At 40.1% G+C, this 26254-nt stretch overlaps 1 protein-coding gene across 4 annotated transcripts in view; it reads left to right on the forward strand.

Annotated features, from left to right (window-relative positions):
• The first annotated feature begins 8648 nt into the window (after positions 1–8648).
• The window catches only part of LOC116676400 (CUE domain-containing protein 1), a 29975-nt gene continuing 12369 nt past the window's right edge, over positions 8649–26254 (forward strand). For 2 of the 4 annotated variants that reach the window (XR_004328694.1, XM_032507532.1), the window contains exons 1-5: positions 8649–8853; positions 17562–18210; positions 19410–19537; positions 21770–21896; positions 23250–23514. Coding sequence is in view for 3 of the 4 variants with exons in the window: in XM_032507532.1 (XP_032363423.1) it covers positions 17899–18210; positions 19410–19537; positions 21770–21896; positions 23250–23514 (832 nt within the window). In the remaining variant the exon portion in view is untranslated. Of the gene's footprint in view, positions 9022–17561; positions 18211–19409; positions 19538–21769; positions 21897–23249; positions 23515–26254 lie in introns of all 4 variants that reach the window. The other 2 variants (XM_032507536.1, XM_032507533.1) reach the window with 2 other exon arrangements.

Genomic DNA, 26254 nt, shown 5'->3' on the forward strand with positions numbered 1-26254 from the left:
TGTTCTGATGGCACCTCAAAATCAAAAGATTTTGTGTCCCCAAAGTTATTATAAAAATAATAATCAAAAGAAAATTCTGGACTATGGAGCCACTCGGAAAATTTGCAATTTCAAGGCACCACAACGGTTCGGTGTGCACTTTTTTATTCTGTAACTATGTTACCAAGTGTTTTATCCTACACTTTGTAACAAATGTTAAAGCTATGGGAGGTCTGTGACTTTTTTTCAGTGATTTACTATTACTGATATTTCATGTTGGTCAAATAACTGAGGGTCTCATTGGTGTCCTCTGGTTTAATAATTCCAAAGTAATCAGGATTTTGGGAGCTGTGGTACAGCATTAATATGCTGTAATCCTAAAAAGACTAAAATCCATGAAGGAATTACCAAACTCAACTGACATGGGATAGAAACACTACACAAGATTTAGTTTGCAGTGCTGCTTCTCGGTGTCGACCGGAATAATAAGGGTTGATCTGAATCCAGTTTGTGTCATTAGTGGGCATGGTCGAGCAGCCCAGGGGAGACAGGGTCCTCTGCTCCACAGCGTGTCCACATCCAATCAGCCTGTGTGCACAGACGGAGCAGGGCCTTGTTCTTCACATGTGGATACGCTGCCTGGATCAATCACTTCTTCAAAGCGGGCTTTAAATCCTCAACCCAGACCTGAGAAATGTTTTGAGAATTCCGTTTCAGGGGCCTGCATCAAGAAGCAAATTCAATTTAGTGTGGCTGTCTTGGGGATCACTGGCGTCATTGAGCCTAACGCTGGTGATCCTGGATAATGTGGCGCTGGCTATCAACTGGCTCTGTTTGCTCTGGCTCCATCCGTCTGCCACACGTCTTTATTACAAATATCAGAGCCATGAGTGTAATACTTAACATGACGAGATGAAACGTGACACCCGTGGGGAGATTGGGTTATTGATGCAAAAATAAATGTTGATAATATAAACACTATTTGAATATAAGTAAGAATATAAATATGTGTAGGAATTGTCTTTTAAAATGTTTTGGCTTTTAGCATGTCCTATAGAGTCTTTTTTGCTTTAAATTATAGATATGTGATGCACATAAGACCGTTCTGCCAAAGTAGGGAGGAAAAAAGAAGTCACTCCCTGATGTCTCTCTGACTAAAAGGTTGCATTTCTAATTAATGGGAGCTAGTTAACGGTGTGGGGACATGTTTCTCTGATTAAAGACGGCAGTGGGTGTACGCATCATGTTCTGAGCTGTAGTGATGAAATAAGGGTGTAAAAGCACCAGCACTGTCAAGAATGAACAAATCTGTATAGTCAGTTCATTACAGGCTATTAGGGTGTTAAAGTACCCACTGATTGGTCGAAGCTCTGTTTTAAACCCAGAGTTAATACAACAAAAATGATTCTACTGATCTAAGAAATACTTGTTGCTTTTATTACGTTTCACTTTACTGTAAACCTTTTTTTTTTTTTTTTTGTCTATGTCAGGGCCCTGTAGTAATATTGACTCAAATTGTCCAGTGAGCTTCTGGTCAGAAGGCAGGCAGACAGGTTTTGATTAGGTTTTCTGTAGTAGTAGTAGCAGCATATGTTCCTGTGCTAATCTCCCCCGGTTAATACTGAGCCAGCCTGGTGATACAGGAAAACCTGAGCCAAGCCACTAATCTCACTCTGTGATACAGGCCCCTGATGGGAACACTTTTGTTTTTGAGAATGATCAAGTTGTTGGTGTAATTGTGCATTTTCACAAAATCATGTCTTTTATTTCCAAAATAAGAGACGCAGTGTCACTCGAGATTACGTAGTCCAAGGTTAACATCAATTTGAGTCTGGGTGAGACGAGATCATTTTAGCAGTTTGAGCAGTTGTTTCATAAAGAAGGATCACAAGAGCAGGGTTTAGTGTGGAAAGCCAAACAAACCAGAATTAAACTTTCATAAAACCCAAACCTATTCCCTCACTTCACAGTGAAGAAAACAGACATGTAGAGAGTAAACTATAATATAGGAACTTTGGAGTTTCTGTGATGATTTAGGAATTATTTAAACCTACTTTGTTATGCAAAAGGAGCTTGATTTGCTTAACCAACCATGGCAACGTTGCTTTATGAAACCCCTCTGGATTAGTTCAACTACATTTAAAGACAACGGTCCTACAACACGTTTTTCAGTTAAATCTGCATCTGAATAGGTTGTCACTCTAGATTTATTTTTTCAGACATTCGATCATGATGTTTCATCAGTGTCATGGAGTCAGACCTTCCCTGTGTTTGCAATTCAACGTAAGGAATTCATTTCCACCGTGGCTGTAATTCTAACATCAACTCTGTCTATTTCTTTTTTAAATCTCTTACCCTAGCAATAAGGCAGCTTTATTTTGAAATTTAAGGACAGAATGGGGAAAAATGTGGGCAGGCCTTAAGTGTTTTTATTTGACACAACTGAGAACTAGGAAAGTTAACTGCACTCAATGTTAAAAAAGTTAACTACTCAATGTAACACTGTAAACCACTATAAAAACTCAACACGCATTTCTATAGTGTATCTCAGGAATGGTAAATTAGGTTGATTAGTGACTCTACATGCCTGAGGGCAGCTGATAGAGGACATGGGCATGATTGTGCTTGAACAGAGAGAATTCAGATGTATATGAGGCATTTGGACAAAGGCTTACAAACAAGGCGTGTTGGTTCATGAAGAAGGTGTCCTTACGTTGTTGCTGGAATCGGAGCAGTAGCCATATTGTGTGTTGTTGGCGTGTGTGCATCCTCTGTTTCACATGAACTGAGATCCTGTCTGTTCCTTCTTTCTTTTTAAATCCAGATAAATATATCTCCCCCCCCCCCCCCCCACCTTAAAACAGTTTGATCAAACTAAACTACAGTTTTGTTAATTTCTGTGTAAATAAGATATTTGACTGTACTTTTCTATAACACTGGAGAGATAGAGATATAAAGGGAACATTTTTTTTTTTTTTTTGCTTCTGCTTGGTTTGATCTGGTTCATCCTGCCTCCCCTGTTTCAGTCACTCGATGTTCTCAAGCTATGGGACTGATTTTTGAGTGTTTGCATTGAAGTCATCATTTGATTATTTAAATGGGTGTTAAGCTCTTGTGCCCAAAAGCATTTAACATGTACAGATCAGTTTTGCTAGGCTCATCTTAAGTTTTGATTTGTTGATTGTACAGATCTATTAAGGGAAAAAAAATAAAAGTTATTTAAAGTGTTTATGGTACTTTCTTTTCCCCTATGCTCATTGGCGAAGAGATTTATTGGTTACAAAGCTCTGTTGGCCAATGGACATCTGATATGAACAGCTTTATATATATATATTTTTAAAACACACTTTCACAAGCTCACATCTTACCTCAAAGGCCACACCTACTGGGAGAGGGAGAGGATCTGTGTCAGAACATTGGCAATTCACTTTTTCTACCACAGCTACACAGACGACACTCAACTAATTCTCTTTTTCCTCCGGTCTGTAACGCATAGCAGAACAAAGCTCCGCCTGTCTGACTGATATCCCATTGAATCTCTCCAGTCCACCGCCATACTTGGGTCCACACACCACTTGAAACTCAACCTTGACAAGACCGAGCTGCTTTTCCCACCAGGGAAGGGCTCTCCTACCCCGGACCTTACTATCAACCATTGACATCTCCGCTAGGATCCTGGGTGTGATACTTGACGACCAACTCTCCCTTACTGCCAACATTCCTGCCAAAACCCAATTGTGTAGATACTCTACATGCTGCACAACATCATAAGGATACATAAACCTCTAAGACAGAAGGCGCCCGAGGTTCTGGTTCAGGCTCTTGTCATCTCACATCTAGAAAACAGCCACCCCCTCCTGGCTGGCCTGCCTGCAGCTCAACCAACCAGAATGCAGCAGCTCGACGGTCTTCAGCCTAGCCAAGTTCTCTCACGCTCCTCCGCTCCCTTCACTGGTTACTAGTTGCTGTCCGCATACGCTGACACTAGCACTTGCATACTGTGCGGATTAAGCCCAGCTTACAACCAGGAGATGATCAAACCCTATACCCCAGCCCACTCACGCCGCTCTGATTCGGCCAATCGGCTTGCAAATTACAATGTTCTCTGTTGTTATACACATTACACAGGCCTGCATTACACACAATGCTCAGTACCTAAACATGCACTAATGAGAAGGCTGCAGCTGTCGATGGACAGGCGCCCCGAGCAGTTGGGGGGTTTGGTGCCTTGATCAAGAGCACCTTGGCAGCACTCAGGAGGTGAACTGGCACCTCTCCAGTCCACCACCATACTTTGGTCCGTTTGGGGACTTGAACCAGCAACCCTTCATCCCAACCTACCACCCCCAAATTACCAGTAGGTAATCGATATATGGAACTGATATGAACATTTTTTTAAAGGCTTTAAAGCTTTAGTGCGTAACTTTTTGATATTAATGTAATGTCTGTTACATTCAAGCCATTGCCAAATAAGTAGATACAAAGCTAAGACCAGCTCCAAACAACTCTCTGTGTTTCTCAGTATGGATATGTTCAGAACATTGTGCCGTCCGGGGAATTTCCTGCGCAGAAACTCAAGTGAAGATAATGACCTCTTCTGAAGAGTCCGTCAAGTTTTTTTTTACTTCTCCATGTCCTCGTTTACTTGCGATTACGTAAGGCTTGTATCATGTGGATGCGCCGACAGTGTTGTTGTCATTCCTCATGGGGAGAAAGAAACTACGCACTATAGCTTTGAGCAATTATTTAAAAAATTAATAACTTTCAACATAATACCCAGTAAAAGAGAGTCAGAGAGTGTTTTGGGCGTGACATTAAGTTAAAGAAGCCAAAGAAGGCCTAGCACCCCTTTTAAATATTATTAACTTTATTGGTTATCAGGCAAAAAACACTGATACAGATAATCTGCAAACGGCCTAATAATCGGCCAGGGCCGATAATCGGTAATACTGTAATAATATATAATATGTACCGGTATTTACCTGCGATTACTAGATAGCTAGTCTCAAGATAAGGTATGAATTACAAGCTTAATAGTGTTTACAGAGTTGATATACTGAAATGCATTATGGGAGAAATCTGACTTCACTGAGCACCTTCACAACTGAAATCCATGTCAGTTTTTCTAAGTTTTTTCCATGATTATCATTTATTTTAAAACTGGGGCACGTTTTATCTCGAAACGGTGTGCACCGTTTTACTTTGGCTTCCGAGTTAAACGCCTTCTTTACTCAGAATAGTATAAAATGGTGTGCAACGAGCTTTGATGTACGTTTTCTCTCTTTTGGTGGGTGTGTAGGAGATTTTACGTGTGTGTGAACTCTTGGTAAAAAGGGAGTTCAATGTACCAACGTTTCAGTTTAAAAGAATGATTTGCTACGTTTTGTCTGGGCTGAACGTGCCCCTGTGTTGTTGTCTGTCTAGTGTTCATTCATCTGCTGTGCTGAGGCCCCAGAGGCTGTATGAAAAAAGACAGGATGCTAAAAAAAATGTGGCCTTCAAAATAAAAGGCCCAAACGTAGCCCAAAAACATGTCTCCTTGTCCCGATCCGCGCTGCCTGCACAATACGTTGTGCGCATGCACAAGATGATTATCCTGTTTTACGAGGATTTACGACACTGCACAAATCACTGTTCCAAGCTGTCACTGTCCGATGTGAGTCGAGTGTAGATTTGAGTTGCGCATGCTCAGATTTGAACGGTTTATGGGATGACGTGTCATACTGTTAAAAAGTTAAAAACAATGTTTATGTTTTGAAAACAATGTACTTTCGGTTTAAGTTGCCTGCAGTAGATATAATCAACTGACAGCCTTAATTAGTATTCGACTGCCTCACACCAACCCAGCTTCTACAGAATTGATTTGGTGTTGTCTAGCGTTTTGTATACATGGGGCAGCTCACTTTCCCCACAGGAAAGGTAATTGCTGTCCCAGCCTTTTGGGAGCCACACCTGCTGTGCTGAGACTAAGTAGGAACCAAGGGGTTCTCCTCTCTAAGCGTAGCCCCCATGGCGCCATTTTAATGCTACAAAGACATCACCTGCAGTTAGCATCCCATCGACTGACATTCATTTTGGTGCCACTTTGACAGTGAATAACTTTACATCTGAAGTGTTTAAAGACTCTATTTGTCCATTGTTTATTTCTAAAAAAACACAACAATGTATAAAAGGCTCCATTACCTTGTAGCTCACGTTATGGCTTCGTAGCAGACGTTTTTGTAAAAATAGGCTAACGATTGTGTCATAACCACGCGACTTGCTGTCGCATAGTCGACAAATCACCATATTGCCAGGAGAAGCTTGCAGACAGTTTTGACTTACATCAGCTGTTTTGGTTTAATTACTAACGTTTACAAGCATGTTAGTTAGCAGTAATTAGCCTGTGCCTATGTTATCTCCTTACATAAACCTACGATCTCCATCTCTGCTGATTGAGAATGACTGAGATTTCTCTTGCACAACTACCAGAAGACTTACAACACGTTGCCCACGTAACATCTACGTCGTCAAGCTCAGTTGGAGGCTGCGCAGTAACGCCTAGCCATCACCGGAAAAGTGCTTCTATTTTCCATCACTGGTTTCCATCCAGAACAACGGGATCTGTTGGTCCACTTCTTTAACTGTCTATGGTAGGAACCCCCAACGTGCATGTTAGAAGTGTAACCTCCTCATCTGAGGCAATCAAGAGGGCCACTGAGATACGCCCAACATGTCACCATGCCAACGACAGACCAATGAGAATGGGTTTAAATACACCTGGTGAAAAAGAACTGCCCCCATGTGCAGGGAATATGGTGAATAGTATATAGTATACAGTTTTTTCTAACAATACTGAAACTTGTTAAATCCATAAAAGTATAAACTTTTCTCCTTACAAACAATAACAGAAGATGAAAATCCTTTCAAAAATGTTTTAGCTATCTATGAATAATTGATTGCTAATGTTAGCTCAAAACTCCGTTCAAGTGACAGCCTTTGTTGTGTCTGATTGCTAACTTTGGCCAGCAGTGAACAAACTTCATTAAGTAGGTCTATTTTTTACTGTATCAACGTTACAGAAGTCCCTCGTTAGCATCTTGTGGACTACTTGTTGCAAAAACGCATGCGCAACTCATCTGAACTCGTCAAAAAGTGACGCATGTGCGACTCAAATCTGAGCTCAACTCACATCAGGCAGTGACACGCTTCTGCCGTTAGACTCCACCGGGAAGCTAACGTTAGTTTAGCCAACACCTAACTTGGCTAACTGCTAACTGACAGCTTGATTCAGTCTAAAATACCGTTAACTCAAACTGAACACTGGGAAAAGCAGGCTATAGCTGACATGACTGCTGTTATATATTGTAACGGTTATTTTCAGGTTTTATTTTGAGGGTCTTTTAAAGTTATTTAAAGATGTATATATTATATATTTATATATATATAATTATGCTGTCTTAGCTAGCGGTTAGCCAAATTAGCTGTTAGCTAAACAAACTTTAGCTTCCTTTATTCAGTGGTGCGTTGTGTTTTAAATGGGATGACTCGTTTCTTTCTCTCAAATGAAAATATGTCCACAGTCTTCTTGGATCTTGGATTTTCTTTGTTTTTTTTAATTCAAAATGATATGTTGTATGCTTATGAGTCACGCCGTAGCTGGTTAGCCTAAGGCATGGTCTAAAACTCTTTATATAAGGATTTTTCAAGACATCAATGGGAGTGTCACTCCCCGATGTAAGTCAAGTGCACATTTGAGTCGTGACGACTGCAGATGTGAGTTGCGCATGCGTCACTTTGCGACATACAAGATGCTAACGAGAGACTTCTGTAATGTCAATACAGTAAAAATGAACCTACTTAACCAAGTTCATTTACTGCTGGCTACAAGTTAACGATAAACACAACAAAGGTTGTCAGTTGAATAGCATTTTGAGCTAACATTAGCAATCAAACAATCATAAATAGCTAAAACGTTTTTGAAATGATTTCCATCTTGTTATTGTAGGTTATGACACAATAGTTAGCCTATTTTTACAAAAACGTCTGCTACGGAGCCATAACGTGAGATACAAGGTAATGGAGCCTTTTATACATTGTCGTGGTTCTTTAGAAATAAACAACAGACAAATAGAATCTTGAAACGCTTCAGATGTAAAGGTATTCACTGTCAAAGTGGCACCAAATTGAATGGAAGTCAATGGAATGCTAACGGCGGGTGATGGCTTGGTAGCATCAAAATGGCGCCATTGGGAGCTTCGCTTAGAGAGGAGAGGCCGTATGACACACTATGCCGTAAACCATTTCAATCTGAGCATTCTCAACTCAAATCTGCTCTCGACTTACATCGGGGAATGACAGCGAGAAATGGGAGAAATGAATGGGAAATTTACTTTCGGAACACAAGGTCTCTGGAGGAGGGGCGGGACTGTTGAGCTAAATAGAAAATTTAAATAAATGTGGGTGGATGCACAATATGAATATATGAGCATACCATAATTAGATTTATGTATTTCTACTTTTCACACAACTCTCATGTCACACCATATTGTAGGCACCAATACAACAAACTGGTGAATAAATTCAAAATATAATTCAAAATCTAAACAACAACATCTTTTTTTTTGAAAGCTAGGAGTCAGTAAAACACAACTTTTATTTAACTTTCATGCCTAATATTTGAGGTTTAAAAGGGCTTATACATACCACGCATGCCTATTATTTTGAAGCTTTGAGTTTGTTGTGGCTGACCTGACACATCCGGTCACCAGCTGAATTTAATGGCATAGGGACAGTATCCTTCTGGTTCCCATTACAATGCCAAAAACCACAGTCCTTCTGCTCAGCTGTGCTCCTGTGGATATCTGTTTTGATGAACCGTCTGCGCCTCAGTTAGTAAGTAACTTAACGCTAACGTTGCTCTGGTGTTTTTTTCTGCGAAGGACCCGTTTGACAACTTACTGCTTTAACTAACGTTACTGGCTTTGATGTGACTATTTCGCCTAGTTCATCACTCCTCTTTGTAAACACAAACACGGCGATGGAAAAGTCTCGTTTTTTATAGTAAGTGCATTTCTTACACTGCAAATGAGCGAGCGTAACATTTGTGTCTTGAATTCGTTGACATATTTTGACAGAGGCAATATGGGTTCGATGCTTCGACTGAGAGTTACTGACCGAGGCCTTGCAACGTAAACGGTAGACGACAATCCTCTGTCCGAGGACCTGATGTGCTCGGTTGAGATCACTTAGCTAGCTAGAACCGCTAACGGTAACACATCGCGGCTAAACATGGTTTAACTAGCTAAGGTCGCTGCTAACATTGGCTATTGCAGCATTAGCTAGCTAAGTCAAAGTTACTGTCGATACTTATTAATCTCGTTCAGACGACTAACGTTAATCAGGATATATAGACCAACAATTGACAGTTCTGAGGAGGCTAATAGCTGGAGATTACCGTTAGCCAGTTAGCAGCACATGCATTTGAGGGAACGCTTCCATGGAACGTTGTTACAGCTAAGGTAAGGTTATGGCACACTTAAAAATAAAGGTATTTTTATGTGGCCCTGCATGTCGACACGTACAGGTATACAATGGAACACAAGTTATGAGCCTTTACGACCCCCGAATTGTCTACTTTAAATAAGAGTGCAAAGTATTTAGGTTAAACCAACTTCTTACTTTGTCAACTATTCCTGTCAAAAAATCCTCCCCTTAAATGTACCTCTTTGGGCAGTGTAGCACATTTAGATTTATCTTATCTATACCAGGGCCAACCCTAAACTTTTTAATGCACGTTGCGTTTATTTTATTTTAGATTTTCACTTACATGTGTTGCAGCTGTAGCTATATTTCCAAACAAGGAAAGGGACCACCCTGTCTTTGCATTTAATTTGGATCACAGTCCGTTTTAGTAAAAGTGCGTGTGACACCTGTGGCTTTGATTTTCAACTGAACATTTAGCCCACTTTGTAGAAAATACCAAGATGTGATTTTTGGTCCACATGTCAGCTGTCTTCTAAGGCATGTGCATCTTCTGCATTGGCTTCCATCACTAAGCTGTGATGTTTTCTACATGGGTTGGACTCTGGATGTAGGTGGACACTCAGCAGCATTATCCCGAAAGGGGAACAAGGTAATTCTAGCAACAAAAAGTGAAAATGCTGTAAAAGTTGCCTTTAACTATAATTTATAGGCCTCCTACTTTTATACGTTTTTGTCATCTTGATGCAACCAGTTGTGAATGCAATATTAACATAGCACATTTTGGTGATGTTCTTATGTCAAAGTTGTCAGCAAACCTTTATTATATTCTAGGGATGGTTAACTGACCCACTGATTTAGCGGGTATAGGCTAAATTAGCTGTAGGTTTGATAATAGCTGGATATTAATTTTCCACTTACTGACTACATTACGAGTGTAGCATGTCGAGGATAGTTTAGGACACTGTATCAAAAAAATCACAACAGTATTTATTTGTTGTTGCTACTGATTTTACGTGCAAAAACAGCACTTTGTGATAGTGGTGTGGGCGAGACATTAAGTCAAAGGATCCAAAGTAGGCCTAGCACCCTTTTTAAATATACTAACTTTATTGGTTATCAGGCAAAAAACACTGATACATATAATCTGCAAACGGCCTAATAATTGGCCAGGGCCGATAAAAGGTAATACTAATGTACCGGTATTTACCTTAGATTACTATATAGCTAGTCCCAAGAAAAGATATGAATTACAAGCTTAATAGTGTTTACAGAGTTGCTATACTGAAATGCATTTTAATCTATGTCCCAGCTATTGGCACAGTTAGGGACTGTCTATAAATTGCTTTGTTCTGGCTGATGACACAGACTACTGGGAATTCTTTCAGGAAAGAAATCACCATAAATCAATAAAGACCCTTTTTCTCATTCTAATTGCTGCAGTAGCTGCCAATGGCAGGCTGCTACTTACTACTGATCATATTTTTCTCACATGTCACATGAAAGTGAAACAGGATAGAATAAATTGCCATAAAACCTCACCAAAATTCAATAAAAGACATTTTCTCATTCTTATTGCTGTAGTAGTTGCCAGTGGTAAGCTAGCTGCCTTGTCTACTCCTGGTTGTCACGGTGACACTTCTGTATTGATAGTAGCATGCTATTGCCTCGTATCTGCAAGAGGTCTTACTTCCGAGGTTTTGTCAAGTCACAACAATGTTTTTGGATTTAAAAGTAAATTTCTCGATAGGGTAACAAAAAATATGACATAAAATGCCAAACTGAAATACAATTGTCATTTAAAAATCGAATAATTTGATTATTAATGTTAATTATATTACTTTGTCAACTACTTGAGCCAAAATAAATACATATTGATAGTTCCTTTGTCATATATTATTTTAAACAAAATAAGAAAAATGTACAAACAGAAAATGGGGACAATGTACAAACCTTGTCTTTGACCTAGGAATAAACACCTGTTTTCAGTTAAAAGAATTGTTTGTGAAGACTGAACGTTGTCAGATCCTGTGACCAATACTTAGTGAGCAGTTTGACTTGATAGTGTAGCACTCGGTAACAGATTATATTGAACATCATTGTCATTCAGTCAATCAAATCCAATAATTGTCATTTTACACACAAATCAATTTTAAATGTGCAAAGATTACCACTGGTTGAGGTTATAAAAAAATAAACCCCAATGCCATTTTTTTTAACATACAGCAGGTAATGTTAGCCTACCGTTAGCTGGTAACGTAGTTTGCTAAACTAAAAGGATTCCAGCACCGGGACGTACAAAGGTCTGCAGCTGAAGACACAGAGGAGACTAGCTGCACTTTGAGCCCTATTTATTTTTATAAACAGTTTCCCCTCCTTAGATTAAAAACAATCTTGTCGACACAAGCAAGGTTTAAAAAAACAAAATAAAAACAACTCTCTATCAAGTTCTGTTAACAGCACGCCAAACCATCAGGTGGTGAACCCTAACCGTTAAGCCATGTTGGCCAATCAGAAGCCTGGAGTTCCTGTAGAGGTCCAACCAGGTCTCGTCTTCCTTGTCGAAAACCAGCGGCAAGATCTGTGTCATGGGAGTGCAGTCATAAATAATATTGCATTCCGACACCTTTTGGTCTGCAATATAATGGGAGAACTGTGTGCATGTGTCTGTAATCGGTGTGTCTGACCTGATACTGCATTTGGATGAACGGCCTATCCGTTTAGGAAAAGCTGCCGTTTTGAAAATTCTTGTAGACAGGGACTGAAACAGTACGGCCGCTGTGGAAAAACCGTGACGGGGCTGTAGTGTTGCGTTTGGGTCCGGCTCTGTAAGCATGTGTTGCATTCTAGGGGTGGGAAAAATGAATCTATTCTTGGATGCATTGCGATTCTCTCTAGAACGATGCAATGCTTGCTTCTGATAAGTTTGTTTATTTTTATTTAAGTTACTGACGCCAGATCTAGAAATTTAGAAACCAGTGACTGAAAGAGGATGGGATAATGGACAACAACTTAAAGATTAGGCAAGAGTGCAGAAAAAAAACAAATAGCCAAAAGGAAGAAAAAAAAAAAAAAAGTGTTTTGTATATATGTACACATGATCTAATAAGGCATACATCAAATAATCAGGCACATAAAGGCTGTTGATCTACTTTATCACTTTACATTTGACCAGCTCATGTTTCATGTTCTAAGAAGCCAATTCTCCACCTTTAAACATGACGGAGCCTCTGGCATGGACGATCACTGATCACTTCACAAGCATGTTTAGGGCTTGAGCATGGAAAGACTACAAAATAAAAACATTTCATTCAAACTGGTGTGTGACAAATCCTGTGTGTACAAAATAGAAACTCAAATTGATATGTATATATTTTTTAAATCACACATGGAAATAAAATCATTTGTATCAAATTGCGGGTTGAGTTTATTGTTACATCCCTTCTGACCACCTCTGGTTATTAAGGTAAAGTTTTTCTAAAAAAAGTTCTTTTAAGCATATATTTAATTGGCGGTAAACCCGGCTGCTGCACAGAGGCTCTGTGACTCTAAACTCAACTATCAAAGTAATATTTTACCCTATCAAATAGTTCAGTAGGTAATTAAACATAATGGAATTGTCAGTGATTGTGCAGAATGACAACTAATCTGCCAGGGAAGACATTGTGTTAATCAGTGAGCGGTGGTGGCAGGGAGGCAGTACAACATTGGTGTTCTCATGAAATTAATGGATTTCCACAGGGCAACAGGTGAGGCCAGATTAAGCCCCTCAAGGTACCACATACACACCGCTATTATTGTTTTAGGGAAGCAACACAAGGATGAAGACATTAAAAGAAGGCAAACATGCATATGAAAATCGACATCACCTCTAAATGGCTACACTTGGAGTTCAGAGATTAAGGCTTACTTGCACGGAGTGGCAAGTGACACATGAGGCTTAGTGTTGAGCCGAGAGTCAGGTGGTACGCGTTTGTGTGACACTACACCACACATGTGTACCTGTTCAGACAGTGCAGTTTTTACTGCTCATGTACTGTACCTTCTGAGCTCGTCAAAAGAAAGACTTCTAGATTTATTTATTTATTTTTTGGTTCAACTTGTAAGCAACGGTTTCCCGTACACTTAAACAGTTCTCTCTCTCTCTCTCTCTCTCTCTCTCTCTCTCTCTCTCTCTCTCTGGGGACAGATAGTTCTGGATTGTGTGCTAAATATAGCATGGTTCTTCAGTGCAAATGGATGTGATGATGACAGATATATTTGTGGAATCACATCCCCACTTATACTTGTATGCTCTCATTCTGTGGCTGAAACATTAAACGTCTCTGATGGTGTGTCAGGAGAATACTGTTCATTGTTTTGAAAAGGTTGAATTAGTTTGAAGTTGAACTTATGATGCTGACTCACCAAGCAGACGGCAGAGAACTAGTGGCGACGATAGCTTACTATGGCGTCGCATCACATTGCTTGTGTCCTGGCCAGAAAGTAGCTCTTAAACACACCACAAAGACTAGCATGTATGTTTTTAGCCTGCGCAGGAGGAAATTACTTCATGCCAGCAGGCGGCAGTAATCTATTCATCACTGAAAACGGGAAACTGGATATGTAAACCGTTGCTACATACGCCAAAACAGTCTTTACCTGAAATTAGCCAGGAGCAGCACGAAGCCTACCGTCCTTCTTCACTCCTGCCAGGGCAACAGCGGACACTGGGACACTGGGACACTTGGAGATGGCTAACTAGTTGGCTAATATGTTAAAGAGAAACAACTTTGCAGCCGTGGTTCAGCTTGAGCATGGTGGCCATTATAAGTTTTGTAGTGGAAACGTGATTGATCAGATGCCCTGTGAGTAGATCTCTGGTCAGGGCCCCCGACCAGTGCCTTTTAGGGTTAGGTCTTACTCCATTTTAAGTAATGTTTTATAAGTCAACAGAGTAATGAGACTATTTTCAGTTCCTGTATCACACTCATTTAGTGTCTCCTTGGGCTGCGGTTGAATAGGCAAATTTGCTTACTAAGTTTCCTAACGGAGAGAAATGACCCTGAAGTAGTTATGTGGCTGCCATAAGAGCCGTTTGAGATGTAAAAATTAAAATGAAAAGGAAAAGTGCATTATTGCTTCGTTTTGTTACCACATTTAGCATAGGACACACTGGGCCATCCTTTACAAAAGGAAAGGAGATAATGCCATCCCACATGTTAAAATTTTAAAGCGACACATTACCATTTCACGTTCATAATTAACATATAGTGCACGGGAGCACCATAATCCTGTAAGCACCATGTGTGCATTTTATTTTCAGTGAGACATTGCATCACATCTAATAGGCCTAATAAGGCATGTCCTTTATGGGACTGTTTGAGTAGTTTAATGAACCGGGTAATGTGAGAACTTTACTCTCCTCCAACATGTGACATGACACTATGTGCCAAACATTAGTTTATTTATAGCCCAGAGTAAAGTCTGAAACAAGTTACCTGTTTGTCCCATGGCTTATTTCAATGCATACAGTATGTTTTGTTTAAAAACACACTACAGATATGACTACATTATTATGACCATGTATAAAAGTAGGAATATTATGTGAGACTGCGCAAATCTGCTCCGATGGCATTAAAATAAATTACCTGAAACACTCCACCCACACCAACCCAAATAAGCTAATTGCCCTCTTTCTGTAGTGTAGGTATAGGCTGTATAGGCTACTGCTTTTAGATGATGCGTTGTAGTGATGTATACGTGTTTCTTCAAAGATTTATTGTAATAATGAGTAACTGTAAATGTTTCCATGCACCCAGTAATGTCACTGTAGCTGATATCGTGGGACATTTTTAAACTGCAAAACTAATTAGAAAGTTGACAAAGAAAACCTAACTCCACTTTTAGCTCATGAAGTAATCGACGGAGTGGCGTTGTTGACTGCTGGAGCAGACGGCTTTTTTTCTAAAAAAAGTTCTTTTAAGCATATATTTAATTGGCGGTAAACCCGGCTGCTGCACAGAGGCTCTGTGACTCTAAACTCAACTATCAAAGTAATATCAAAGTAATTCCTCTGCTCTGTTTACAATTTAGAGAATATTGTCCCTAGTAATAATGTATTTCTGTCACCCACCCGCAACCATCTAACCCTTATAACATAAAATATGTAGCCTACAGTAGATTCGTAGTTCTGACGTGTTCTGATTTTCTTGCATACACGTAACAATTATTTTCATCCAACTTCTTTTATTTGCTGAACACCTTTTCATACAAGAAACAGCCAACAGCGCAGTGTTTTATAATAACGAAAGACATGCGGTGGGTGCTTCACATGAAACAACATAATTATTGCAGAATAAGAAGGGTAAGTGAAGTAAAATGTACACAGTTGTTCACGTTTTATTAAGCCTGCGTGAAACCTCACGTTTAGAAGGCACAGGACGTAGTATCCAGATGCACTGGCAGACCCACGACAATAACATCCGCCGTCGCATGATTACAGCTGGGTGGAAGGGCAGTCGCATTCCCCTCGCACCACGGTTGTCTTATCCAATTCCTTTTTAAATTCTCCCTCACACCTTTCCTTGACCTCATGGCATTTACCATCGAGGAGGTGATTTTACTTTTCAACCACAGCCATGGTCAGTGTTTAACTTTAATCAAGGAAACTGGCTGCAACAGGCATGAGAGCAGCGCATGGTGGTGCGGATGGTCCGCATAGATCCGCTCTACAAGTGTAAAAATAGGACCGTCTTCGACCCTTTTTTATACAGAAATTACTCAAGTGTCATTATTTCTTTTAAATGAAACTACCGATATACAGGAAACAACTTAATGATTGTGAACGAGCGCATTGGCTGTTTTTTTTTTTTTTCTTTCTTCATTTCTCAATTATTTACCTCATCTGCTGTGAGCGCTGTTTGGGGGAGAAAAAATCCTAGGGGAAACACTGCTTTGTGTACACACACACACACACACACACACACACACACACCACACACACACACATGCGCCTAACGCTTTTAGGGTGGGCATCTTGTTTACATCAAAGCCAGACTCTTAGTCAATGGGAGTCTAAGAGAGGGGCTCTGTTTATAAGCTGTGGATGGGGCCTGGCACTGCCATGTGGCACTGGGCAGCCGCCAGCTACAATAACGCCACAGTGAACCGGGAAGGAGGGGAGAAGCAGACATTGCAAATGGATTAGGAGAAAGCTACAGCTAGCTTCTCCCTTCTGACCTCTACAATTCTTGAAAATTTGTCAAAGTCCGTTATTTAGCAAGAAAATGTTAGTGCCGATTTTCCAATTTAGTGTTGCGAATATCGATATTAATTTCAATATATTTAAACATGTAAATTACCAAACGTATCAAAATAGATTCATAACAAGTTTTCTTACAACATACAAGCTTTGTTTCAACTGACTGGACTGGTGTAACATGCATGAATGAATGAATGAATGATGATATGAATGAATAAGGACCATGTCTACAGAACAGGACATGTTGGACTGATTGGACAGTATAAAATAAATTAAGAGAACAGGACACAACTTTTTTTTTTTTTTTTTTCTCTCTGATTTGTTCTGTTTCTATTTCTTCCCTTACACTGTCACTCTGTTGAAATATGCACACACATGGCGCGCTACATAGGGTTTGTCATATAGTGGCCCCATGCGCTAACGTGTGCTGGTTGCACGGTAACTGGCCAGTGAAACAAGTTTCAAACGGACTAAATCAAACACAACTAAGCCACACAGTCAACGGATGGGACGCAGCGCTCCACAAAATAAACAAAATATGACATACTCATTGGACACTTTTGATATATTGCGATAACAACAATGAGGTGATATATATTGCACCCCTTGATATAATAATGGGCAACGTGATATTGTGATAACGATATTGAATCAATATATCTTGCATTTACTGATTTTCTGTGCTGCTTGATTTCTGGTTTCTTTGGATCCAGTACCTACTAGTGGTACTAGTGAGCTACTGTAGAATGAAACTCGCAAAACTCTGGGTCGTCGTTGACAAGCAATGACGTAGTTTAAGAGATAACAGAACTATAATAAGTTTGTGTTTGTGCTAGCTCTTACTAACACACTGTATGTGGTCTCTCTCTCTGTGTAGGTGCTGATGACTGGGATGTAGCTATGTGTGTATCCTGACGGATTTTGACTCTAATCTTTACCTGGAGTCCACCCGTCTCTTCCCGCCCCTGCTTGCCTGTAATACAGTCAGCCATGCCGGATGCAGCTGAATAACGAGTAGCATCGGGGTGGGGGGTGGGGGGGAAACAAGTTTTTCTAAACTCTCATCAGAAAGGCTGCCATGTTTTTTGTGGTAGAATGAGAAACTAAGTGCGGGAAAAGTGGAAAGAAAGTGAGACTGAAGTGGCCAAAGTGACAGAAAAGAAGAGCCATCCTATTAGTAGGTTGGCAGCAGCCGAGGCAGCCGGGCCCTGAGGATGACTAGCCTGTTCAAGCGCAGCAGCAGCAATGGAGGCTCCGGAAGCAGCGGAAGTGGCGGTGGGGGCAGCGGTGGGCAGGGGCAGCTCAACAACAGCAGGTCCAGCCGGCAGGTCCGACGCCTGGAGTTCAACCAGGCCATGGAGGACTTCAAGACCATGTTCCCCTCCATGGACTATGAGGTGATTGAGTGCGTCCTGCGCTCCAATAACGGGGCGGTGGACGCTACGATCGACCAGCTGCTCCAGATGAGCATTGATGGACAGGGCTCCGATGACAGTTCAGACTCTGATGACAGCATCCCAGCAGAGGTCAGTGGAAAGTAGTTCTCCGTGATATGGAGAAAAGCAGATATCACAAGAACGGGACCAAATATATCAGTATTGCGACGATAATGTAGGGTTGACAATTGGTGCTTTCACAACATATTTTCACAATGAAATAATCCTCAATGTGGATCCAATGACTAAGGTAAATATTAGGATAGTTAGTCTGGTAACTTCAGAAAATTACATCTTTTTACTGTAATGCAGCCTTTAAAACCAGGAAAAGACAACATTTATTACATATTACGATATCCAAAAACTAAGACAATATCTAGTCTCCTTCATCGATATAATGATATATTGCCCAGCCTTAACTGAAAGGGTCCTAGAGCACCAACACCACAGGGGAATTTAATGCAAGCCCAGCTTGATTAGGTGATTGACCATATTAACCAAACCCCATATTTCAATTATTACCGGTAGGTTCCCAGACAGAAACAGTTTGAGATGGATAAAAATTCAAATACCCATGGTGACAGTCCTTAAATGTTAAGTCGGAAAACTTTACGGAAAGTCATGGACGTGGAGCTCTGGCTCATAGCATACGATCTCAACAATCTTTGGTATGTATAAACCTTTTTTAAATCTCTTTTAAAACCGTTTTTTTTTAACAACAAATGTAAACCACAAAGTGAACAATTTGTCAAGTCAAACTTAAAATTTCAGTTGGTGCCCAATCACATGAACACGAGAAGTTGCTACATTCAATGAGCTAATGGAAAAAACGTTTTTGCAATTTTCTGCAGATTAAAACAGGCTGGTGTAATTTTTAGAGTTCCTTCTGTTCTCCTAGTATTGTGTAACATGCGTGATGTCATACATTACCTGGATTGATAAATAGTCTGCTGGTTCTTCAGTCACAGGTCAATGACCCACAGCTTCATGACCTGCTGGAGGTTATGCTGACCCAAGCAGTAATTGATTTAGAAAAAACTGAATTTGATCCCAAGCTAAGCATTAAACTATATAATGTATTTCCTAACGGCCTTTCTGTATTCATAACAGACAATCAAAACACTCAGGCATGAAAACGCTTTCAGCTTTTTGAGCTTGTGTGTGCTGTAGGGCTGATTAATCACAATGTCCAAACATTTAAATTCAAAATATGGAATCAAAGTGGAATTCTTTTTAAATTCAAGTGTGTGTACAACAAGGCGTGTGTTGGGCTGTCTGTTTCTTTCTAGATTCTGGAGAGAACCCTGGAACCTGACAGCTCAGACGAGGAACCGCCTCCAGTCTACTCTCCGCCAACATACGATATGCACATTTATGACAGGAAATACCCAGAAGCCCCTCCAACACCCCCGCCAAGGTAAGAAGAAGGAGGGAGGGAGGGAGGGAGTGGACTCTTGCATAGATGGAGCTGAAGCCTTAGAGCCACTTTGAAGGCTTTTTGTTCTCTTTGGGTTTTATTTACCAAATTAGTGTACCTCTGACTTTTATCAAATGGGTGGAGGGTTTGTAGGTGGTAACGGGTAATCTGGCCCTCCTACCAGTGCCTTAAGGTGTAGCACTCACTGCGGTGGTCCTTAGACGGTCCTGGGACAGTGCCGGTCTATCCATTTAATTTAAATGGGGGTAGTGCGTTTAGGCTGCAGGCCTGGGGTTGCAGGGAGGAGCGGAATAGAAACGTAGTGGAACGCGTGAAAACTTTAGACTGATTCAACTTTTGGAGAAACGCAACCTGACGTCACACATGCTGGGGCCGATCATGTAACCAGCAATCAGACTTGTCGGTCCGTTTTTTTTTTTTAAGGCAGTTTCAGAGTCCTATACAGAAAACGGGAAACATCACTCCATCTATCGCTGCCAGGGGTTCGATTTCAGCTTGGGCCCTTTGCTGCCTTTCCTTAGACTTAGACTTAGACTTGGCTTTATTAATCTCTTTGGGATGACTCCCGCAAGGAAATTAAAGTTACCAGCGTCTGTTACAGCATGAAGGAGAAAAAAAGAGGAATACAATTCAGAAAACACAATGCTATAATTAATGCACAGTCCTGTCTCTCTCAAAGCCATTACTACCTAATTATGCAGAAAAATTATCTTTGCCTTCTTCCTTTTTAATGGGCTGCCTCCAACCCCTCGTCCCATGGCATTGTACACTCGACCAGCAGCACTGATGTTGTGGACGCAGCCCACAGCACCATGTTTGACTGTAGTGTGGTGCTACAGATTTCTCCTGGAAAATGGAGCTGCCTGCCTAGCTACACCTTGATTCTCTACTCCACCCATGGTGACAGGTGGTGCTGGTGTCCTGCTGACGGTATCTGCAGATTCCTCTTTCCTGAGGAAGTGAATCCTATCAAAGTGTACCTTGACTGTTTATCTAATGAGCAAGTGGCACCTCCATATATAGATCTATCTATCTATCTATGCTGAATTGGCTGATGGTCTTGGAGCTCCGCTCTTTTGGACTAGAGTGCGGATTGGGCCGGATTTTTCTGTCCGAGCCCGGCCCGCGTCCGACAGAGCAGTAACCGAACCCGACCCAGGCCCGACAGGCATTAAGATATTTCTGTCCGAGCCCGACCCTAGCCCGACACAGTTAAAATCGCATTTGTTTCTCATACTAATGACACATGTACGTTTGTTTGTGTGGAAAGCCCGCTTTTATTAAGCAATTGTAGGAAGGCATTCGGAAATGTCAACAGATGAGCGCATCAATGCACACGGGGCAACAAGCGCCATTACCTACATAATAAGCTGTTTTAAATTCAAAATGTCCAATGCCTTATCGCGCTGATGTGACCGAGCCCGACCCGAACCCTAGCATCCTTTCTAAAAATCTGTTTGAACCCGGCCCGGCCCGTCGGGTCCCGTCGGGCTCGGGTCGGGTATCCATCGTCTATTTTGGACGTATAGACCTTTTGAGCTAATGGGGATGCTAGATGAAAAGTGAGGGGAACAATTCATGGATTGCATTAAATATGAACCATGGCTGTGCCAAATTCTGTACCAATTCTTTAAGTAGTTTTGCGATTAGGATTCACCCAGAGCCCTGCGCGGGACTGCTGCTGGATATCTGACTACCTCCCGCAATGTGTGTGAGTGTTTGACTCCTGCGGTGCATGTCTACTCAGCACATTAGTGTCTGTGAGCTGCCCAGCCTGCAGGTGCTATACATCCAGCAGTGCCTCTAGAAAGTCCCTGAGGGTCATTAAAGACTCAATACACCCACACAACAGCCTACTCTACAAGGTATTTGTGAACTCTATTGTCGAGCTCGCCGCAACAGGTGTGTGGGTGTGTGTGTGGTGTGGGTGTGTGGGTGTGTGTGGCGGCAAATACACAGATGTATTCTGGGTCGGGCTCAGGCATGCTTTGAACTCATTGTGTCTCTTCATACGTTCGTTTTTTTTCTGTTGATGAAATATGGGAATAGATGTTCCCTTTCTCTGACCACCCTATGTGATTTTGTGAGTGGGCAATTTAAAGGATGTAAATAATTAAAAGAAGTTTGAGAAAGGTAGAGGTAAGTTGATAATGTACCTAATGCAGTTGGTAAAGTTACTAATGTGTCCTGTTCCTCTATTGGCTCACATAGATTTGAAGCCCAGCCACCTCCAGGTCACCAGCAGGTCAGAAGCTACCGGAACTGGAATCCTCCTCTGCTCGGAAATCTCCCAGACGATTTTTTGCGGATCCTGCCACAGCAGTTGGAAAGTATTAAGGTAAAAATGTCAGCATACAGATGTTAAATGTGTCCATTTGGTTTCTTAGTCCCTCTTAAAAATGTACTTAAATCTTCATTTTGTAACAAGGCAGAAAATATCCATTTACATTATAAAATACAGTATTGCAGGCAGCGTTGGTTCCAAACCAAGTGCGTTATAAACCGAAACATGAGCTGGCCAAAATGCATATGCCAAGGCTTCGGCAGCGACATTAACAAAAGTGGATTATTAAACAAATGACGGCCAGCCAATGGTTATTGACCTACAGTAAGGGCTTTCATTGCAGTTTAAAAACTTTGCTATCTTGCCTTATCAATCACTGACTTTTAGTTAACAAACTGGCTCATCAGGCTTTCCCCCAGAAAAGTTGTTTAGCACGGTGGCAATCGTTCTTTCCGACAAGTATTTAAAAAGGCTATAAGACAGATTCCATGTGGCCCTACATTCAGTCAGTGCTAAACGCTTACTGGAGATTTGAAGATATGACTAGGTCTAAGTTTCCAGCCAAGCCATAAAAAAACTGTAGTTTAAAAAAAATATAATTCCCAGTGGCTGAAGCCCAGTGGGGGGCAACTGAGGCCCGGGGGGGCCACCAGGTTTGCAGATCCCTGGGGGAAAGCCAGCTCATTTATTACCAATAGGTCATTTGGGTCCTGTAGCAGGGTCTTGTAAAAATTTAAGTAAGAGCTCTGTTTTGCTGTGGAAGGTTAGAGGACTGTTTCTATTTACACAAATTAAAGTGAAATACTTTATTGGACAGTATTAACATAACCATGACATGAAAGCCCTTGCTGGATTACCATAGAGCTGTTTGGAGCAGATGGTGAACAGTGGTTTCTGCTGTAAATGGTATGGCCCTTTGGGATGGACATTGGCCTTTTTTACTTCGTAAACCTATAACGTGCACAGAAAAGATATGTAGCACCATAAAGGAAAGGGAGGGAAAAGCCAGAAAGCATAAAATGAGCACTTTAAACAATAATGTACAGTACCTTTTGACAAAATGAGTGCAGACAAGATTTGCTTTAAGTACACTACGTATTGGAACTATAGTTTAGGTGTAACCCCCCCAATCTCGCTGTAAATTAGGCCTTTGTCTAGTATAGGTGTTGTTTTTTTTTATTTTATTTTTTTTTTACTTTGGACAGGGCCAAGCCAGCTGTTTCCTCTGCCTCCAGTCTTAATGCTAATCTAGGCTAACTACATGCTGACTTCAGCTCTGTATTTAACACACAGACGTGAGATTGATGTTCATCTTTTCATCTAACTCTGAAAGACGGGAACATTTTCCAAAATGTTCACAAATGTCGTCCTGATGCTAACCAATCCCATTTCCTGTCTTTGCCTCAGCAGAGCTCCCAGAGCAGTCTTTCCCAGCCTTCATCCTCATCGTCTTCCTCCGTTTCTTCAATAAGCCAGTGGACCGCACCGTCTTGTCCTCTGTCAGGAGCCGCAGGGTCCACCGAAGGTCCCGGTTTGACAAGCGGAGCTACCGAGCAAGACAAGAAGCTGAAGCAGTATCTGGATGACGAGCGCATCGCCCTGTTCCTGCAGAACGAGGAGTTTATGAGAGAGCTGCAGCGCAACCGCGAGTTCCTCATGGCCTTGGAGAGAGGTAGGACTGTGGACAGTTGTTCATTTCACACAGATTTTCTGCTTATAATGTCGGCGTGAAGGTGGTGGATAACAGTCACTGGAAATAATACCTAGAATGGAAACACTGGGTTGTGAGATACTTGACAGATATTATTGAGATCTTCTTTTATAAGGTTGCTGTCCTGAATGGTTCCCTGGGGATTTTTTGACCTGCACACTGCACGCTCCTACTAGGCCTGTAACAATTATTACATAATTGTTATTGTCAAGTGTTTTACATAATTACCAATTTTTGTTTAACCACAATGAATTGCTAACATAGCTAAGGTCTTAAGGGTTATTACTGGAAAATTGTTTTTGTTTAGCTATGCCAACTTGTAATTATAAAAGTGGTTATTTGTTGGAATATATATATATATATATATATATATATATATATAATATAATATATATATATATATATATAATATATATATATATATTATATATAATATTATGGCATGCCGTTTAGGAAATATATATATGAAGTTATCCATCTGAATATATGGAATGAAAGTCTGAATATATGAAATAAAGTCTGAATGATATGGAATAAAGTCTGAATATATGGAATGAAGTTGAATATATGGAATGAAGTCTGAATATAGGAATGAAGTCTGAATATATGGAATGAAGTCTGAATATATGGAATGAAGTCTGAATATATGGAATGAAGTCTGAATATATGGAATGAAGTCTGAATATATGGAATGAAAGTTGGAATACATTGAATGAAAGTCTGAATATATGGAATAAAGTCTGAATATATGGAATAAGTCTGAATATATGGAATGGAAGTCTGAATATATGGAATGAAGTCTGAATATATGGAATGAAAGTCTGAATATATGGAATGAAAGTTGGAATACATTGAATGAAAGTCTGAATATATGGAATAAAGTCTGAATATATGGAATGAAAGTCTGATATATGGAATGAAAGTCTGAATATATGGAATGAAAGTCTGAATATATGGAATGAAAGTCTGAATATATGGAATGAAAGTCTGAATATATGGAATGAAAGTCTGAATATATGGAATGAAAGTCTGAATATATGGAATGAAAGTCTGAATATATGGAATGAAAGTCTGAATTAGGAATGAAAGCTGACGTCATTACGGCGCTGGCGCCATCTTGTGTTGTGGCTGATTAATCAGGATGTAACAAATGTGGACGCTATGAGTGAATCGGCTAGGAATCTAGTGTCAGCTATTTTGAGCAATGAAGAGATTATTAACACTCTGGCAAAAGCATGTACGGGCCAAAATACTGGTAACCGTATCCAGTGCCCCCCATTAGCTTCCAGTTGAAGTGTTACTTCTGCCGACATCTCCCAAAGAGACTCATAAATTCCTTCAAGAATGATGCATAGTTCTTTCGGCAACGTTTTGTTGAACAGGATTGCTTATAAGCACTAAGAATGTCGCAATAATGGAAATATGATCCTCAAGGTGACGCTATCTAATTTCCAAACTGTTTGTGTCGTTTGGAGTATGACCAGTTGTTGCAAAAAAACCCTGCAGTTCAACAAAGTATTGGACTATTTCAGCCGATGCCATTTTGTAAATCCAGTGAATTCAGAAAGGTATCCCTTTGGTGACAATTTCTGTCAATGTATTCCAACTTTCATTCCATATATTCAGACTTTCATTCCATGTATTCTCAACTTTCATTCCATATATTCAGACTTCATTCCATATATTCAGACTTTCATTCCATATATCAGACTTTCATTCCATATATTCAGACTTCATTCCATATATTCAGACTTCATTCCATATATTCAGACTTTCATTCCATATATTCAGACTTTCATTCCAATATTCAGACTTTCATTCCATATATTCAGACTTCATTCCATATATTCAGACTTCATCCCATATATTCAGACTTTATTCCATATATTCAGACTTTCATTCCATATATTCAGACGTCATTCCATATATTCAGACTTTCATTCCATATATTCAGATGGATAAACTTCATATATATATATATTATTTCCTAAACGGCATGCCATAATATATTATATATATAATATATATATATATATATATATATTATATATAGTATAATATATATATATAATATATTATCATATATATATATATATTATATATTATATATGATAAATAGACGTGGTTTACGTCATAGGCAGTTTTTTAACCAAAAAATGTATCCTGGAATTCATTCAAAACTTTAATGTTGCAAAAGTAAATATTAACAAATGAATAAAAAGAGACTATTACATTGTTAATCACAATTATTTCTGAGGCAATTAATTATACAGCAAACAGCTCTAGCTCCTCCCAAGGTTTTCACACTTTTCCCACTGATCTATAGGTGTGTGCTGAGATAAGCTGCACTGTGCCAGCATAGCTGGAAGAAGACTGCAAGCTAGTGAACATAAACTTACCAATGCTGGATTTAAAATTAAAATAAACAGCTTTGCAAATGTTTGGGAGGAAGGAAATACAGTTGAAGCTATAGTGGGTAGTTTCTGTCTCCCCCATGACAAATTTTAAGTAATGACAAAAATCCACATGCGCGTCCACAGGATACAAGCCTTCCGTTGATAGCGCCCGGGTCCCTCCCACAAATAACTTTTGTTTACAAGAAAACTCCACAGGGCACCTTTTTTTTTTTTTTTTTTTTTTTTTTTTTTTTTTTTTTTGTGCTTTTATTGCCATAATTTGCCTTGATGCTTAAGTCCTACGC

The sequence above is a fragment of the Etheostoma spectabile genome, chromosome 3, assembly GCF_008692095.1.
Source record: "Etheostoma spectabile isolate EspeVRDwgs_2016 chromosome 3, UIUC_Espe_1.0, whole genome shotgun sequence".
NCBI classification, from domain to species: domain Eukaryota; kingdom Metazoa; phylum Chordata; class Actinopteri; order Perciformes; family Percidae; genus Etheostoma; species Etheostoma spectabile.